This window comes from Sander lucioperca, chromosome 16 (assembly GCF_008315115.2).
Source record: "Sander lucioperca isolate FBNREF2018 chromosome 16, SLUC_FBN_1.2, whole genome shotgun sequence".
Classification (NCBI taxonomy): domain Eukaryota; kingdom Metazoa; phylum Chordata; class Actinopteri; order Perciformes; family Percidae; genus Sander; species Sander lucioperca.
The window spans coordinates 11,739,567-11,759,497 of NC_050188.1; the positions used below are offsets into that span (position 1 = coordinate 11,739,567).

At 41.8% G+C, this 19,931-nt stretch overlaps 1 protein-coding gene across 1 annotated transcript; it reads right to left on the reverse strand.

Annotated features, from left to right (window-relative positions):
- Positions 1-1,300: 1,300 nt before the first annotated feature.
- Positions 1,301-14,623, reverse strand: LOC116050077 (zinc finger protein 79-like). Its single transcript, XM_035993428.1, has 5 exons — positions 14,565-14,623; positions 10,646-10,789; positions 5,638-7,416; positions 2,285-2,484; positions 1,301-1,354 (listed from the first exon to the last, which is right to left on the reverse strand). The coding sequence occupies exons 2-5, from the start codon at positions 10,695-10,697 to the stop codon at positions 1,301-1,303; spliced, it is 2,085 nt and encodes a 694-aa protein (XP_035849321.1). The 5' UTR covers positions 10,698-10,789; positions 14,565-14,623.
- Between the last annotated feature and the right edge of the window lie 5,308 nt (positions 14,624-19,931).

The window sequence follows — 19,931 nt, forward strand, 5'->3', positions numbered from 1 at the left end:
AGACCATGCAAAACATTTCAGACCGTCCTGCCAACCTGTATACATTTTAACATCAATGTAGGCTGTAACGTTTTTTCACTCTAAAGTCAGCGCTGCTGTTTCAATACTGTCGGCTCTCTGCAGCGGGCGGGGCTGCTCCGTTTCCCCCGCGACTGACGCGCACACACAAACACACGCACAGACAAACACACAATCACACACAAACGCACACGGTGGATGCAGGAAAAAACGCAGATGAGACGTAAAGGATGACCTACATTGAGGACAGCTACGCTCGTTATTGTAAGTGCAATGATAAGTTAAAGTTAAACCGTATGAATGTGTGTCCCAGGCCAGGATAGAAAATTAACTAACAATGTAAAGATCAACAAGCCACTGACAATGACAGATATGTTCATATTTGATTCATCCAATACATTATTTTGTGTCTTAAATCCACCAGCCTTTTTCATATTTTACCAACATTTGCAGCATCCTGAGCCTTTTTGGTAAGGTTCCTAGGAAATCTCAGCCCAGAGTAATGAATTAATAGTAATAAGTATTATTCTCCCCAAAACAAGTTTCCTTTTGATTTATTTTTTTTATTTTTAAGAACTACACAAAAAAAATTCATGTTATGGTGCACATTCACCAGTGTTTTGTTGTTGTTGTGGTGTGCGTAGGCAACTCCTGATTTTGTCAGTCATCTCATCCCTTATATGCAGTGGCGTAACGAGCCAACACCGGGCCCCTATGCAGCGTCTAGCAACGTTGTTGTGGATGCTGCAGTCAGCCTGGCAACCAACGTGAACTTCGAGTCTAGGGAGGAGGGGGCGGGGGAAACGAGTCTCTCTCCAGTATTTTGAATTTGTACTGCAGTGACTATTTTAAACACTGGCAGTAAGTATTACATATTACACCTTTAACACCACCGCAGTGGCTTAAAAAAAAACAAAAACACTTGAGTCCTGCCTACCTGAAGCAGATGACCAATCATAGAAGGCCGGCTTAGAGTTGCGTAAGCCAAGAGTAGAAAAACGGTTGAAACGGGAGCATTCAGAATAGTTGGATATCTGAATGTTTTAGCTCATAGGGATTTGTCTAAAATACGTTTACCTCATTATTTGAAGTTTAGGCCACGTTTTACATGAAAATCCGACGTTATAACATTGTAGATATGACAGAAAATGCAGAAAATAATATGTCCACTTTAAGGGAAAGTTTGCAGACTTTACTGTGTACAGCCGTACATGCAGATGAATGGCAGCTCCTGAAGGTCCATGTTTACCCACAAGTAAAACAAACTAGAGAAATATGGCATTCAGAAGATGTACGGCTTCCTATGTATATTAACAATAAGGGGGTTTCTGAGCAACTACCAGAACAGAAGTGTGTAGAGAAGTGTATAGCACAGAATTTATCATAACTATAAAGGTTATGCAAGAATACTGCTTCTCACCTGTGTGGGTTCTCAATTAAACCAACAAGCCACTATTTTGTCTGCCGTTTTTTGAGAGGTGCACGTCAGGCTACGGCATAAGGTCCTTAATGGATGTGAGTTCCTGGCTGGTTCTGGTCCTCCACAGTCCTCTCCATCAGCTTCTGTTTCCATGTGTTGAGTTTCTCTGCTGGCTGGAGGCTCTGCCTCTCTGTTCTCCTCCGTTTGACTCTGATGAAGCTGTGATGACTTACGACCAACACATTTATGTCTTTTGACCTGAGTACGCCACTGAAATGTCTTGTCACAAACACCGCAGCTAAATCTTTTTTCCCCTGTGTGGAGTGTCATGTGTGGGCCTAAATTTGCACTGTGTGTAAAAGATTTCTTACAGACGGAGCAGCTGAAAGGTTTTTCTCCTGTGTGAGTTATCACGTGTCTATTCAGATGTTGCTTGCGGCCAAATCTTCTCCCACACTCAGAGCAGCTGAATGTTTTCTCTCCTGTGTGAATTAGTGTGTGTCTCTGTAAATCTCCACTCTGTGTAAAAGATTTCCTACATACTGAGCAGATGAATGGCCTCTCTCCTGTATGAGTTATCATGTGTCTCTTCAGGTGTGCCTTGGTCCCAAATCTTCTCCCACACGCCGAGCAGCTGAATGTTTTCTTACATGTTGAATCATGTTTCAGAGAGTTTAAAGCTGACTGAGGTTCTCTGGTCTCCTTCCAATCGGCACTGTCATCAGTCTCAGGATCAGAAGAGTATCCAGTCTGGTCTTCAGTCTTTGGCTGTAAAAGTGGATGTGGATGCGAGTTCCTGGCTGGTTCTGGTCCTCCATAGTCCTCTCCATCATCTTCACTCTTCACAGAAACAGGAGTGAATTGGAACTTGGTGATATCAGCCTCCTCCAGCCCTTGAAGCTGCTCTCCTTCCTGACTGATACACAATTCCTCCTGTTCCTCTTTAATGTGTGTGGGGGGCTCTGGCTCCTGCTGGTCCTCACTGGAGCTACACTCCTGCTGCTCAGGGGGAACCTCTTTTTTAACTACCGACAGCTGCTGCACCGCTAAAGGAAACAGGAAACACACACAGACGTCAGGAAACAGAATCAAGACAGACTCTAATCAATAATAATAATTTAAAAAATCATATTTATACCTGGGATGGAAACTTTTTTTTTTAACTTAGGTTTTATCCCCCATCCACAGCTCAAAGCTGCAATCTAAGGTCAAGGCTAAACTTGGCTTCCTATATAGAAACCACTCCACTTTCACCCTTTCTGCCAAACTCACTCTTATTCAGATGCCCATTCTTTCCATGTTAGATTATGGTGACACAATATACAGGGTTGCAATAGCACTCTATCAAAATTCGACACACTATACAACTCTGCTTTCCGGTTTGCCACAAATACCCCATTTAACAAACACCACTGCTCCCTTTATTCACTAGTCAACCTGTCCTATCTTCACACTCGCTGTAAGATTTACTGGTTTTCTTTCATTAACAAGACCCTTCTTGGCAGATCACCTCCTAACTTGCTTGCTGCAGCCAATGTCCGTCACATACAATACCCGGGACCTCACTTCACATTCAAATAAGCCATCCCAAAACCAACTCTGCCTCTGGTCTCGCATGTTTTCAATCTGCCGCCACTTGCGACAGGAATGCTCCACAAAAGACATCATAATTTCCCAGCTACACATTTGTAACATTTCTCCCTTTCTTACTCACCCATGTACCTGTGCACTTCTCCTGTTATACTTGTTGACTGCTGTCTGCGTTCTCTTTTACGAAATTAATTAAAGCGTAACTCTCGCCAAAATGCAACCTAGGGTCTTTTTGTGAATGTACCTGAGTCAAACTTTCGTTTAAAAGCATATTTAGGACGGAAGCGACACTTTTAAGATGTACCATATTTTCGTTTTTCAGTCAAATGACTCCTTTTGAATGGGAGTGCTAGGGGCACTTTTATGCTACCCTCAAAATAGCTATTTTTAAACACTAAGAAGGCTCGACACAACATGAGACTTTGCTCGAAGTATCACCAGGGGCTCTACACCTTAACTACACCGGTGCACAACTGATATCCTAAATCTGTGGCTACTTGTTTTGATATCGACTCGTTTTGATTGCTGAGGTGGTAGCGGCCGGAAACAAGAGCTACGGTGAGTTGTTCAAAACCTTTTTTAGTAAACTCTGGGTACACAAACAATGTTCTCAATGCTCAAGTTCCTGTGTAGAGACCCTGGTGATACTTGGAGCAAAGTTTCATGTTGTGTCGAGCCTTCTTAGTGTTTAACCCTACCAGCCCTAAGGTCATTTTTACAGTTCATTGTCCGTCTGGTTTTATTTTCTAAAAAAGCTTGTAAAAACATCAACCCTGTTGTCTACAGTCAATTTCTGAACATATTTTTTTCAGGAAAAACTGGGCTATTAGAATATTTGTGCTGCAGTGAGGTCACTTGAACATAAAAAAAGGTTGTATGACCTTAAAGACTAAAATAAATAATAACTAAATAATAAATAAAACGGAACATGAATCTCACAGATATGTATTGATATCACAGCCAATCTCCTGTCTAAATCAGTTCCCATATGTATTAGGAGTCACACTGTGAAGAAATATTATATATAAATAACATTATAACTTATACAGTTGACTAAATATATAAATTTTTTTCAAAAAAAGTCCAGACGCTTTTGCCCTCATGACATTCACTTATGCCAATAATCAAATAATAGTGTCATAGTTACTGAAATCACACACACAGCAATGTTCTAAAACAGTTCTCCTATATATTTGGAGTCATGCAGTGCAAAAATATACATAATGAACATTATAACTCATGTAAAAGGACAAATTATTTACATTTCTTCAAAAAAGGCCCAAATTTATGCAACATCTCAAAACATTCTTCTCTGTAGAACGGTAATTAGACTGGAGTGATCCATCTTTCACTCTATAGTCTTTGGTCTCGCTCGGATTCGCTGGAGTGATCTCTTTCCACTCGATATACTCTTTGTATGACGGACCTGCCTTCCCATTGGTTGAAAGACGTCAACACAATCTCGCAAAGCATCATGGGATATTCAAAATGGCAGCTAGCATCAAGCTAGCGGCAAAAATGACGGAAAATTGATAAATTATGGACATCAAGTGGATAAATCTTGGATATGAGCTTTTGGATCTATTGCTGAACAACTCCGAAAAGAGGCACAACTTCCAGGCTGGATAGAAAACCTTCTGTAAAGGCTACAAAGACACCAAAGACACCTCCGTGATGGCTAACTCCTTAGCTTCTAGCAGCAAAAATCGGTAAGCTTCTACATTAAACAGTTATCAAATTATCTAAATATTAATCAGAGGTGCCATTGTTCGTCACCGAAGACGTGTTCTAAGGGTTAAATAGCTATTTTGAGGGTAGCATAAAAGTGTCCCTAATACTCCCATTCAAAAGGCCGTTTGACCCAAAAACAAAAAATACGGTAAATCTTAAGTGTCGCTTCCGTCCTAAATATGCTTTTAAACGAAACGCTTCAAGTTGTTACTTTAAATTGCATTTTGTGTCATTTTAAACTGCACGTATGTCCACTATAATTTATCTTCTAACCCTCTTCCCCTATGTGGTTTTGTCACTTGTCAGGCTGCCATTGTAAATAAGAACTTGTTCTTAATGACTTGCCTGTAAAAATAATGTAAAATAAAAAAGGAACCATTCACATGTTCATCATTTTAATATTGTTGTCTCGGTACCCGTTATCTTTGAGCAACAGTCAAACAGTTAACACAAAGACTGGCTCTTTGCTAGCCCCGGCTAACATTAGCATAGCTATTGTAGAAATAAAACAAACTAGAGCTTAAAAAGATTCATCATTTATTTGTCAACTATTAATTGAGTCCCCAACTATTTTGCTAACCAATTAATCAGTTTGAGTCTTTTTTTTAATGAAAAAAAGTAAATCTCTGATTGCAGCTTTTTAAATGTGAATATGTTCTAGTTTCTTTTCTCTTCAGTAACAGTAAACTAAATACATTTGAGTTTTGGACAAAACAAGACATTTGAGGATGTAATCTTTAGCTTTGGGAAACACTGAGCAACATTTTTCATAATTTTCTGACATTTTAGAGACCAAACAAATAATCCATTAATCCAGAAAATACTCCATAGATTAATCGACAATGAAAATAACTGTTAGTTGCAGCCCTAAAACAAACCTGAGCCGCTGAATGGATTCTCTCCTGTGTGGATTCTCACGTGTCTTCTCACACACCAAATCTTGCCAAATATTTTCCCATACTCAGAGAGGCTGAATGATTTCTTGTGAGTATTACATCCATCGTGTTCCAGAGAGTTAAAACCTGACGGACGTTCTCTGGTCTCCAGAGAATCGCTAACAACACTATCTCCCGTATCTGGTTGTAAAAGTGGATGCGGATGTGAGTTCCTGGCTGGTTCTGGTCCTCCACAGTCCTCTCCATCAGCTTCTGTTTCCATGTGTTGAGTTTCTCTGCTGGCTGGAGGTTCTGCCTCTCTGTTCTCCTCCGTTTGACTCTGATGAAGGTGTGACGACTTACGACCAACACATTTATGCTTTTTGAGCTGCCGAGGACAAGTCAATCTTTGGTCACAAACACTGCAGCTGTACTTCCTCTCCCCTGTGTGAGTTCTCATGTGTCTTTTCAGTTGTCCACTTTCAGTGAAAGCTTTACCACACACTGAGCAGCTGAAAGGCTTTTCCCCTGTGTGGATTCTCATGTGTGTCTGTAAACGTCCACTCCGTGCAAAAGACTTCTTACAGACCGAGCAGCTGAAAGGTTTCTCTCCTGTATGAGTTATCATGTGTCTCGTCAGGCTTCCCTTGGTTCCAAATCTTTTCTCACAATCAGAGCAACTAAATTGTTTCTCATCTGCACTACATCTTGACTGATTTTTTGAAGAGTTTAAACCTGACTGAGGCTCTGCCTCTCTGTTCTCCTCACATTGACCCTGATGAAGCTGTGACGACTGACAACATTTGTGCGTTTTGAACGGCGAATGCCAGGCAAATGTTTTGTGACAAACACTGCAGCTAAATGGCTTCTCTCCTGTGTGGATTCTCATGTGTGTCTGTAAATTTCCACTCCGTGTAAAACATTTCTTACAGACGGAGCAGCTGAAAGCTTTTTCTCCTATGTGATTTATCATGTGATTCTTCAGACTTCCCTTGGTTCCAAATCTTTTACCACACTCAGAGCAGCTAAATGTTTTCTCATCAGCATTACATCTTGAACCATTCACACTGCAGTTAAATTGGTTCTCTCCCATATGAGTTCTCATGTGTGTCTTCAGTTGCCCATTTTCAGTGAAAGCTTTACCACACTCAGAGCAGCTGAAAGGCTTCTCTCCTGTGTGGATTCTCATGTGTTTTTTTAAACTTCCACTCTGTGTAAAACCTTTCTTACAGACTGAGCAGGTGAAAAGTTTCTCTCCTGTATGAGTTATCATGTGTCTATTCAGACTACCCTTGTGGCCAAATATCCTCCCACACTCGGAGCAGCTGAATGTTTTCTTACGTCTTGAATCATGTTTCAGAGAGTTTAAAGCTGACTGAGGTTCTCTGGTCTCCTTCCAATCAGCACTGTCATCAGTCTCAGGTTCAGAAGAGTCTCCAGTCTGGTCTTCAGTCTCTGGTTGTAAAAGTGGATGTGAGTTCCTGGCTGGTTCTGGTCCTCCACAGTCCTCTCCATCAGCTTCTGTTTCCATGTGTTGAGTTTGTCTTTGATGAAGCTGTGAGGACTGAGCTTCCTCTTCATCATCTTCACTCTTCACAGGGACAGGAGTGAATGGGAACTTGGTGATGTCAGCCTCCTCCAGCCCTTGAAGCTGCTCTCCCTCCTGACTGCTCCACAGTTCCTCCTGTTCCTCTTTAATGTGTGGGGGGGGCTCTGGCTCCTGCTGGTCCTCACTGGAGCTACATTCCTGCTGCTCCTCTTCATCAACTATCTGTTCTATGTCTGAAACACAGAAATACAATTATTATTTATTTAATAATTTAATTTATTATTTATTTTTTATTGTATATTTTGAACTTTTCAACAAAAACAAGTCCCTTCCAGAGACTATTTAGCAGAGCCACCGTTGCTGCCGTCGGAGCTTAGCACAGCCCAAGATAATTGTAAATGGCTTAAAGAAATGCAAACAAGGAACAGCGTATTTTTCTCCCAGGGCTTGACATTAACTTTTTGAGGCACTTGTCCTTTGGACAAGTACATTTACGTTTCACTTTCGCATCCAAACACTATCAACATTAATAAAATTCAGTTGACACAGTAGAAACAAACATGTCCCAACAATAGATTTCCCCTTCAACAAGAAAAAAGGATCTCCGGACTCCATAATACAAAGTAATACGTTGCACGCCGGTGTGCAGTGTCCAGAGGTAGTGGTGACAATTGAACATATACTATAGCCTATCTAAAATAATTTTGTAGACATAACAATGGATTTTGCCCCTAAATGTTGGTGTTAACTTTTTTTTTTTTCTTCCTACAATTTCACTTTCTACCCAGCAGAGGCTGATTTACCATGGGATCCTTTAAAAGGTGTAGCTACTTTACAGTTGATTATTAGCTGATATTAAATCCGGCAAGTCGCGGAGCTGAGGTCTTAAAATAACTGACGGACAAACGAGCAGTGGAGTAGTAACACTACGAGGCAGAGAGCTGGCCGCTAAATGAGTCAAATTAACGTATTGCTTCATCCACACAAAGCACATTGCTATCGCCACGAGTGACATCTGTATTCCGCTCATTTTCTGTGAACAATGTGGCGATGGGGTAACGTTAAGGCGGAGTTAGCAAGCTAATGTTAGCTAACTAACACCGGCTGGCTGGCTTGCTGGTTACAGAGAAGGAGCTGAACAGCGGGCTGGGTCTAACGTTAGCGGTCCGCTGACCCACCGCCGCTGGGTCTAACGTTAGCGGTCCGCTGACCCACCGCCGCTGGGTCTAACGTTAGCGGTCCGCTGACACACTGCCGCTGGGTCTAACGTTAGCGGTCTGCTGACCCACTGCCGCTGGGTCTAACGTTAGCAGTCTGCTGACACACCGCCGCTGGGTCTAACGTTAGCAGTCTGCTGACCCACTGCCGCTGGGTCTAACGTTAGCAGTCTGCTGACCCACCGCCGCTGGGTCTAACGTTAGCAGTCTGCTGACCCACCGCCGCTGGGTCTAACGTTAGTTAATGTCTTCGTTTCAAATCAGTAAAATAAAATCGGTAACACAGACGTAATGAGTGGCACATAACGTGAAGTAACATGGCATTTTATTTTGTTTGAGTTTTAACTTGTCCAGTAGGCAAGTAAATTTCTCTTCCACTTGCCGTACAAAAAAATCCACTTGTCCCGGACAAGCAGACAAGTCTTAGAGTGATGGTTCTGAGTAATTTCACCCGAGGGTCCTTTGCACCATGACCTCGAGCCAAAGAACCCCCCAGAAGCCTTTTTCACCTGGATCGAACATTGGGCGAGTTAGCGTTATCAGCTGGTTAGCTTAGTGCAGACACTAACGGATCCAGGTTTGTATCGCGTAAATTACCCCACTAATAATGCCCAAAATGATACCAACTTCTACAGTAGTACAAATAGGTTATGTACTCATAAAACGATGGATTGGAAAGTTTGTAAGTACACCAGGAGTTTATTTAAATATCACTTGCCTGCTGGCTTCTGCTCTCTGCTGCTACTGCTACCGGGCAGTAAGAGTGCTTAGGGACGTCTACAAATTACATCGAAAAGAGATGCAACAAAAATATTTATTAATTTAACTTATTTTTTAAAAGTAAGTTCTGTAATACATCTAGCAGGAGACAAGTTATAATTGAGGTAAGTTTGGAGACACTACCTTATTTAATCATTAAATTAATAAATATTTTTGTTGTATCTCTGTGCCTGCACTAAGCTAACCAGCTGATAACGTTGTTTTCCGCCTGTAGATTCTTGAACGCTACACAGCAATGTTAACATCTGTGCAGCGTGTCAGCCAGGTCACGCTAGGTTATATTCTCAGCAGCTAACAGTATTAGACTGAGCTCGTTTAATATAACCTGCTTTGGAGCAGGTTAGGTGTGCAGCATAAGTCAGCATGGTGATGTACGCAGGTAACAGGTTACCTACGTCATAACCCTCCCAAAAAAACAAGGTCAAACCTGAATTTATATCACTAACCCAAAATCCTGCTTCACAGTATAGGCCTCAGGTGTCCAAAAATAAAAACAAAAAATTTAGGTTATAAACACTATTTCAAATACAAGAAAATGCATTCATTGCTAAAGCTACACTTAGTAAGTTGTAAGTTGCAAAATAAAAGTTATAATGACTTCTGGAAGGAGGTTAGAGCCATGAACAGTTGTAAAATGTCTTTAACTTTTAAATATTGAGGAGGTCAGTGGCTCAGATGTAATCTGCCAGATGTGGCAGCAACATTATAATGAGCTGTTTAATTGTATTGGGAAGAATAGTTTGCAGCATCTAAAATAACCCAATGCCGCCCTCTTCTGGCAAACATAGAAAACTCCCTTACATGTACTTTTCAAAAAGATATCTTTTGTACCTTCTTTTAAACTGCATTATACTACTTACATACTTTGTTTGATTGAAGGATGATACTGTCTCCTTGTGGCGTTTTTTACAGAAAAAGCAACATGCAGAGACTAAACGTGGCTTATAATGATGCCATGAGACTGCTTCTTACAACGTCTGGCTCCGGCCCTGAGCAGCAGAGAGGAAAGCGCTCCAGAGGGTCGTCACCAGCGCCCAGAAGATCATTGGCTGCCCTCTCCCCTCACCTGGAAGATCTTAACAGTCCCCACTGCCTCAAAAAAGCCCAGAGCAAACTACAAGATCCATCTCAACCCAGACACTCTCTGTTTGATGCTGCAGACGTTTCAGGACAATTAAATCACAGACAAAGAGACTCAGAGTTTTTATCCAAAACGTTTTTAGGATGAATCGTGCAGTGTATGTCTTGTATGTCTGTGTCTTTGTGTCTTTACCGTCTTTTTTAAATCTTACCTCTTTATACATTCTATAGTGACTTTTAGAGACTCTTTTAAATATATTTATTCACCTATTTTCTGCACTGTTGCTGATGTTTTGCACTGAAAGTACAGCATCCAATTTCATTGTACATTGACAATAAAGACTATTCTATTCAACAAAATATCTGATAGCAATCATCATCTTACCTTGATGGTTGAAGCAGGGCGAGGACGTGTGGTCACTGCGGCTCGAGTCCATGTTAAAGTGCTTCCCGGAACTTTCCTCCGCAAACTGCCAAACTCTCTTTGAACGTAAAATCAAACGTCCGCCCTCCTCGAGTTCTTTCCGGCCTGCATTTGTGGAAAAAAAAAAATATGCAACTCACAACGAGGTGAAGAAACGTGAATAAACGGAGCCTGTCCATCTCTCTGAGACTCTTCACACTGAATACAAATCTCTCTCTTTTTTCTGAAGCCGTTGCAATTTCGATGGTTTTCAGATGCTGACAAGTGTTTGGAGACAGAAAGAAAATCTTGTTTATACACGTCTGACAACACATACATCACATGATCATTCTTGTAGTGTGTGATGTATGTTCATGTTATGTCTGTCGGTGTCTGATGTAGGGACTATTTGTTTGTATCATATGTCTGATGTCCTGTCATGAAGTGCCTTGCGACTGTGCCGCAAACCCAACTGCACCACGGGGACAATAAAGTTATTTACTACTACTACTACTACTACTACTACTACTACTACTACACACTGGGCATGTGCGTGGCGGTGTAAACAGGAAGCAGATTGTCTTACGTTACTCTGCAGTTGATAATCACTAGGGCTGCCACCTCGTAGTCGATTAGTCGACTAATCGGACGTTTTGGTCTTAGTCGACTAAGATTTCTTTAGTTGAGTCATTTTTTATGCTTATTCATGCTTAATTACTCATTTCTAAGAAACTTATGAGCACATTTCTGGTAAACACAAGATTTAAAGTGGTGCTTTTGCAGGATTAATTGTGGAGAAAGTCAGTTTTACAGATGGTTCATTAACTACATTTATATTGTGCTTTTCTAGTCTTAACCACCTCTCAAAGAGCACAGCTCTGTCGATTACATCAACTAATCCATTAAATCGACAAAATCATATAAGTGTTAGTCGACTAAGAATTTCTTTAGTCGAAGACAGCCCTAATAATCATGTAATCATTATTTTTTATTTCGTATCTTTTCTTTTACTGTCCATATTATTCATGTGGATTTGCCATTATATCATCCTGTTTGTGATGTATGTGTATGTTGTGTGTGATGTCTGTAAGCTACTGGGACCTTGAGTTTCCCCTTGGGGATGAATAAAGTATCTATCTATCTATCTATCTATCTATCTATCTAAGTTTGCCATACTCTGTGGCAGCTTGGGAAGCGGAAGTAATCAAATAAAATGAATGAACAACAAACGTAGAGCTTTACAACTCAATCTACAAACCATTCAGCCGCTATAATGTATTGAATGTGAAACTACATGTTGTCTTGCACCCCTACGCTTTTCTTGGCCAGGTCGCCGTCGCAAATGAGAACCTGTTCTCAACGGCCTACCTGGTTAAATAAAGGTTAAATTAGAGCTGGGCCATTTTTTTCCTTAAAAAAATGAGATTTTTTTTAATAAAAAACTCGATTTACGATTCGATTTTTCCCCGCCTTCCATTTAAAACAATAAATTACTAAATAAAATAAATTACTACTACCAATAAATTATTAAAAATAACTGCGAACTGTAAATATATTTTAAAAATATATATTTATTGTATTTAATTAAAGTAAATCAACATAAACAAAATTGCAAAGGCAAACCCTTTCTCTAACTGAAAAGTCACTGCAACAAAAGATTGTTAAACATCCAAATTATTTATACTGTATTTGGATTGACCTAATAAAACAAAAAATCCTGAGGTAACTCTTAGTTGAATTGAACAAAAAAAAAAAAAAAAAATGAAATGAAATGAAATGATGAAAACCACAGCAGCATTTACAGCGCTGCTCATAAGTATTCATACCCATGCTAAAGCTGACTAAAAAAAAAAACAAAAAAAACAAATCATCTTTTGGAAATTGATCTTAATGCCTTAATTAAAAAAAAAATGAGGAAAAATCCGACCTTTAAGGATACCAATTTTCTTTGTGAATGAATAATGTATTGTAAATAAATAAATGTTCTTCCTTAAAATACAGAGGCCATAATTATACATACCCCTATGTTAAATTCCCATAGAGGCAGGCAGATTTTTATTTTGAAAGGCCAGTTATTTCATGGATCCAGGATACTATGCATCCTGATAAAGTTCCCTTGGTCCCCACATCATCACATCCCCTTCACCATACCCCACATCATCACATACCCTTCACCATACCCCCACATCATCACATACCCTTCACCATACCCCCACATCATCACATACCCTTCACCGTACCCCCACATCATCACATACCCTTCACCATACCCCACATCATCACATACCCTTCACCATACCCCCACATCATCACATACCCTTCACCATACCTAGAGATTGGCATGGTTGTATTTCAGTTAGCCTAATAGCTAACTGAGATAAGAGCCATATCAATGCAAATCAGACCAGCTATTAGGCTAACTGAAATAAAACCATGCCAATCTCTAGGTATGGTGAAGGGTATGTGATGATGTGGGGGTATGGTGAAGGGTATGTGATGATGTGGGGGTATGGTGCAGGGTATGTGATGATGTGGGGGTATGGTGAAGGGTATGTGATGATGTGGGGGTATGGTGAAGGGTATGTGATGATGTGGGGGTATGGTGAAGGGTATGTGATGATGTGGGGGTATGGTGAAGGGTATGTGATGATGTGGGGGTACGGTGAAGGGTATGTGATGATGTGGGGGTATGGTGAAGGGTATGTGATGATGTGGGGGTATGGTGAAGGGTATGTGATGATGTGGGGGTATGGTGAAGGGTATGTGATGATGTGGGGTATGGTGAAGGGTATGTGATGATGTGGGGTATGGTGAAGGGTATGTGATGATGTGGGGGTATGGTGAAGGGTATGTGATGATGTGGGGGTATGGTGAAGGGTATGTGATGATGTGGGGGTATGGTGAAGGGTATGTGATGATGTGGGGGTATGGTGAAGGGTATGTGATGATGTGGGGGTATGGTGAAGGGTATGTGATGATGTGGGGGTATGGTGAAGGGGATGTGATGATGTGGGGGTATGGTGAAGGGGATGTGATGATGTGGGGGTATTTTAATTCCAAAGGCCAAGGGAACTTTATCAGGATGCATAGTATCCTGGATCCATGAAATAACTGGCCTTTCAAAATAAAAATCTGCCTGCCTCTATGGGAATTTAACATAGGGGTATGTATAATTATGGCCTCTGTATTTTAAGGAAGAACATTTAGTTACAATACATTATTCATTCACAAAAAAAAATTTGTGTCCTTAAAAGGTCGGATTTTTCCTCATTTTTTTAATTAAGGCATTAAGATCAATTTCCAAAAGATGATTTTTTTTTATTCCTCTTTTTAGTCAACTTTAGCATGGGTATGAATACTTATGAGCAGCGCTGTATGTTTGAGTGAATGAGGAAACAGTTTCTAACAGCCAGGGTGTCTTGTTGTTCCAACTGCTTAGTCAACAGCGCCACCCTGTGGTTAAACCTGGTATGTGCATCAGTAAAGGTAGAGCCAGGGAAGTGTGTGTTCTCCTGTCTGTTTTACACACACTGACCAGCACCTTTTAGTCTTCAAATTACAACAACTTGTGCAGCATTTATGTTTCTCTGGAGCGACCCAGCGACCCAGCAAACATGCCCACACTGTAACTCCTAACGGATCCGCTGTGTACATTTGGGTTTATAGTAAACACAGCGTCATTAACCACAGCCATTAGTCGATGCTGAAGGCGGGTATTCGTGTCGGACTCGGTGTGAAAAGGTTGAACCTTTAAAATCACCAACACTAGCGAATATTTGGCTTCTTTTCGAGCCCCGGTGTGAGCAGGCCTTTAGCAGGAGCTAGCTGCAGCTAACGCTAGCCTAGCACGGACACATTAGCAGCAACAAACGCGTTTCCGGTTAGAGGTAAGAAAAACAACCTGCTCTGCGTCGCTTTGGTTCAGCTTTTAAAACCACATCCAGCCGTCTGGGATGTTTCCTTCTGGAGGAAACCGAACACTGCGCGACTTCTGCTTCGGAATCTTCTTTTTCTTCATCTTCTTTGTGTTTTTTTGGAGGATTGAAACATCACCGTCTGCACCGGAGAATTCTCGCAGCAGTTCCTCTCGCCCTTCAAAATAAAAGCTCCTGAATATTATACGTTGATAGAATCTTTGTCATTGAGTACCTTTACATGCACACCCATATTCCACTATTATTATTATTATTATTATTAATTTGATACAGGTCATTTAAACAGCATATTATACAGTAAAAGCACTGCTTATTCTACTTTTTTTAATTTGATTATGCGTAACTGCTATATTTGTCATCGTAACGTCTAAACAATTGGAATAACACACATATTGCATATATAAATCAAAAGAATAAACAGTAAAAATACAAATACCAAGTTTATTAAATAAAATTATTAAACATTTTTCTGTTTTTAATTTTGGCAGGGTTAGGACAATGCCTAGCTTGCCTACCCAGACTGCACCTCTCTGCTGCATCTCTGCTGTGGACCTGATAAGAAGGAGAAACAAAGCTACTTTTAAACGTTATCAAAGACTTAGATATCAGGTTTTTGGATACGCGCACATATCGATACGCCGACCTTTTCTAGAAGCTGGTTGAAGGAATGAAAGAGGGACGCTGCGTTTGCACGCACCAACACGTCCTCCACCCCTGGTAAACTTTGAAAAAAAATGTATTTTGCACGGCTACATGTAAATGGGAATATTAGAGGAATATTCACTTTCATTAGCCATGGAAACAGCTTAATCGGAATATCGTCTTTTTCGGAATAAGGGCAAAAACCGGAATATTATGTGCATGTAAACGTAGTCAATGTTTCACAACAACGAATCACCGTTTAGTAGCTCTTAGTTTGACAGTAGAAATACTTTACCAGTAACTAATCATAAGTGCTAGAATCACAGTTAATCAGTAACTTCTCATTAACTAACCAGTCGTCACTCGTTTGTTCCCCATTCGGTAACACTTAACAATAAGGTACACAAAGATGTAGGTAGTTACCGAGGAACGAATAAGGAACAACTGGTTAGTTAATGAGTAGTTACTGACTAACTGTGATTCAAGCACTAATGATTAGTTACTGGTAAACAGACTGGGAGTTAGTGTATTAACGAATCATTAGGAAATCAGTTACTCTGTTCACGGGATTTCACAAGTAGTAAAAAATGTAGACGTGATACAGGATTACTCTCATAATATATCTCAATAATGATATTCACAACATATTTACATTCACATACAAGGTATATTCTGTAGCATTAACATTGTGGAAGGCTTACAAGCAATTGTACGCTGCTGCAGGGCACGCCTTAATCCGGCCACCCTGGGTTTCGAGTGCTGTTGAGCGGTAGTTAAAGGTGCTCTAAGCAATGTCATGCGTTTTTTAGGCTACAACATTTTTTTGTCACATAGAGCAAACATCTCCTCACTATCTGCTAGCTGCCTGTCCCCCTGAACAGACAGAAAACGTGGTCTCTGTAGACAGCCCAGGCTCCACAAACAGCAACAAAAACAATCTGTGCCAACCTGGGCCCCATTTCAGAAAGCAGGTTTAGTGAAAACTCTGAGTTAGTTAACCCTAAGATGAGGGAAACTCTGGGTCTTCCATTTCAGAAAGAGAGGTAACTTCACCTCAGAGTCAGTTACTATGGTAACTGAGCCTGTGAACCTAACCTGGTCAGGAGCAGGTTCTCTTCTCTCAGTCTCCTCCCTCTGACACATCACTCTTTCATTTATTCATTCAGTCTGTATCATGCGCATTTTAGCGCAGTTTGTTATCGGCATGAATAAAAAAAATTGTGTTCGTTTATTAACCATGTTAGGCAGACTATAAAACTTTTGTTTTCTAAAAACATGGCATTTCCTTGTGTCGACGATCCCGTTGATGCTGCTTTACTTCGCAGGGTGTTTTATGTCGGGAGATGATATTGAAGCCCTGACATTTTAATTTTCAGATAACTTAACTATTTAACCTTATCCGTCCTCATATCACTAACGTCACCCATCTTGATCGCGGAGGGTGGGGGGTGGGTGAGGGTTTTTGTTCTTGTTCAGTTTATGTTTCTCTGTTCTGTATGTCTGCATATAAAGAAAACAATAAAAAGTTGATCTAAAAAAAACAAAAAACGTCATTAATATTTCAATATTTTATTATTAATGTTCAAATGACTGTGACTGGCACACACAAGGCCCCAAACTTAACTCAACCAAAATCAGCACTATTTCCATTCAATTCAAAACTGGACCCTAACTCATTACTCCAACTTATTCCTATTGTCAAACAATTTAAGCAATTGGGGGTTAGTCTCGCTTTGCCAGACCTTCCTCCACAGCACTGCGGAGGAAGGTCTGGCTAGTCCACACAGCATTCCAGGATGGGAGAAAAACGTGCTCTGGTTTATTGGCATTTCTTTAAACCAATCACAACCATCTTGGGCGGTGTTAAGTGCCGGACGGAGTCACGGTGCCTCTGCAATATAGTCTCAAGAAGGAACTTGTTTTGGTAGAACGTGTACGTTTAAAAGTAGTTTAAGTCGTGCAACAGAAACTTCAGAATGGACAGACAGTCCAGCTAGCTGTCTGGATTTACCCTGCAGAGATCTGAGGACCACAGTACTCATAAATCCACCGGAGTTTAGAACGCCAACACAAAGGAAGACGAAGGTGACAGATATTTGGCCGAAATGAAAGACATCCGGCAGAATTTCCATCGGTACCGGAGCAATCCCGGAAGTGGACCGTTGAAGATATAGACTACTTGGGGGTGGACATTTTGCCCTCATTAATTAGTATTGCTAATAAAAACTTCCAGGACATCTATAATCTATAATTTAATTTAACCTGGTCTTGATCAATGGTCTTACCTCCCAAAATCACTACAAGCTTGGGTATCAATAGTTAACATGGACATACTACCACAAATTATTTTCTTCTCCATGTTACCTTTACCACCTCCAACTGATTACTGGGTCAACATGTATTTGGGGTGGGAAAACAACCTGCATAAAGCTGACAACTCTCCAACATCCCAAATCAGAGAGTGGACTTTTAATTCATAATTTTAAACATGGTCATTATTTTGGACATTTGCCTTGAGAATACTATCAGATTGATTTAGTCCTGACTCTGTTACTTGTTGGAAACCTATAGAGTGTAATTTAGCATACCCACACAGATTGGACAACACATTCTTTGTTTGTATGATACCACATGAAATAAGTGACCGCCGGCTGGTCCCATGGCGCCGGGTACTGAGCACCGGGAGGTGACAGTCCTCTTAGAGGCCGTTACATTTAAGTTTAGCCAACAAAAGGTGAGCATCATGCAGCTAAGACAGTTAAGTTTAGACACCAATACAACTTGTTAAAAATGACAGATTAGTCGACTAATCCACTCAGAGGGTGCAGCCCTAGACTTCTGCAGTGTTTCCCCCTTCCCCTAAAAACACGTTAAATAAACACGTCCAAGTTGTTCCTACCTTTCTCTTCATCATCTTCACTCTTCACAGGGACAGCAGTGAATGGGAACTTGGTGATATCCTCAAGGGCTCAAGGGGGATGCTAGCCAGCCAGGGCTCAAGAAGACTGCTAGCTAGCCTGGATTCAGGGGGGTTGCTAGCTAGCCTGGATTTAGGGGGGTTGCTAGCTAGCCTGGATTTAGGGAGGTTGCTAGCTAGCCGGGGCTCAGGGAGGTTGCTAGCTAACCGGGGCTCAGGGAGGTTGCTGGCTAGCGGGGAATCTGGGAGGCTGCTAGCCAGCCAGGGCTCAGGAAGGCTGCTAGCTAGCCTGGATTCAAAGGGGTTGCTAACTAGCCTGGATTTAGGGGGGTTGCTAGCTAGCGGGGGATTCGGGAGGCTGCTAGCTAGCCTGGGCTCAGGAAGGCTGCTAGCTAGCTTGGGTTCTAGGTGGCGGCTAGCTAGCTGGGAGTCAGGGAGGTTGCTAGCTAGCCTGGATTCAAGGGGGCTGCTAGCTAGCAAGGACTCAGGGGGGCGGCTAGCTAGCTGGGACTCAGGGAGGTTGCTAGCTAGCCGAGGCTCAGAGAGGTTGCTAGCTAGCCGGGGCTCAGAGAGGTTGCTAGTTAGCCAGGGCTCAGAGAGGTTGCTAGCCAGCCCAGGGTCAGGAGAGCTGCACGTCGGCCCCGAGTCAGGAGAGCTGCACGTCGGCCCCGAGTCAGGAGGGCTGCACGTCGGCCCCGAGTCAGGAGGGCTGCACGTCGGCCCCGAGTCAGGAGAGCTGCACGTCGGCCCCGAGTCAGGAGAGCTGCACGTCGGCCCCGAGTCAGGAGAGCTGCACGTCGGCCCCGGGTCAGGAGAGCTGCACGTCGGCCCCGGGTCAGGAGAGCTGCACGTCGGCCCCGGGTCAGGAGAGCTGCACGTCGGCCCCGGGTCAGGAGAGCTGACCGTCGGCCCGGGGTCAGGAGAGCTGCACGTCGGCCCGGGATCAGGAGAGCTGCACGTCAGCTCGGGGACGCTGGGCAGCAAGAGGTACGGAAGGCCACACTCTCTTGCAGTGGCCTGCCAGCGACCCTCCATGATGGCTTTGGCCAGAGCGGGATTCTTCTCAATTATACCCTGAAAAAATCCCAGCAAAAGCACACCATCAGTGTCCATAGGGTGAAAAAAAGGCTCAAATTTCCACACTGCTGGATCCATGGTGGTCAGAGTGTTCTGTTACGTGGAGGCAGAGAATAGTGGACCCAAACGCAGAGAGAGGTAGGCAGGCAGGCAGAGGGTAGAACACGAGGATTTATTTCAACAAAAAACGGCAGTACAGCGACTGGAAAACACCAGGGAAAAATGCAAAAAAGCCCAAGGCTGAAATAAACTGACTCAATACCAAACAAGAAGTATGAGGAACAGAAACTCACGACAGGAACAGACAGAAAACATGACATCAAATAAACAGAAACTTGACACAACACTAAACACCAGGGAGGACAGAGGACACAGGAATAACAGAACATACACAATTCAGAATAAACACAAAAACAGGAAACCTACAAAACAAGGCATAAATCTACAGAATAAAACATACAACAACAAGGAACATACAGAAATCAATAATACAGGCAACAGAAACAGGTAACCAAAATGTCCCAACCATCACAGAAATAATACAGGCAACAGAAACGGGTAACAAATGTCCCAACCATCACAGAATCTTGCTAAACATACAGTACGTTACTTAGAAAGAAGTAAATATATGTGTGGGCCCTATAAAATATTGGGTGGTTACATTTGTCTGATTTCTTGATTATATGGCAGATTATAT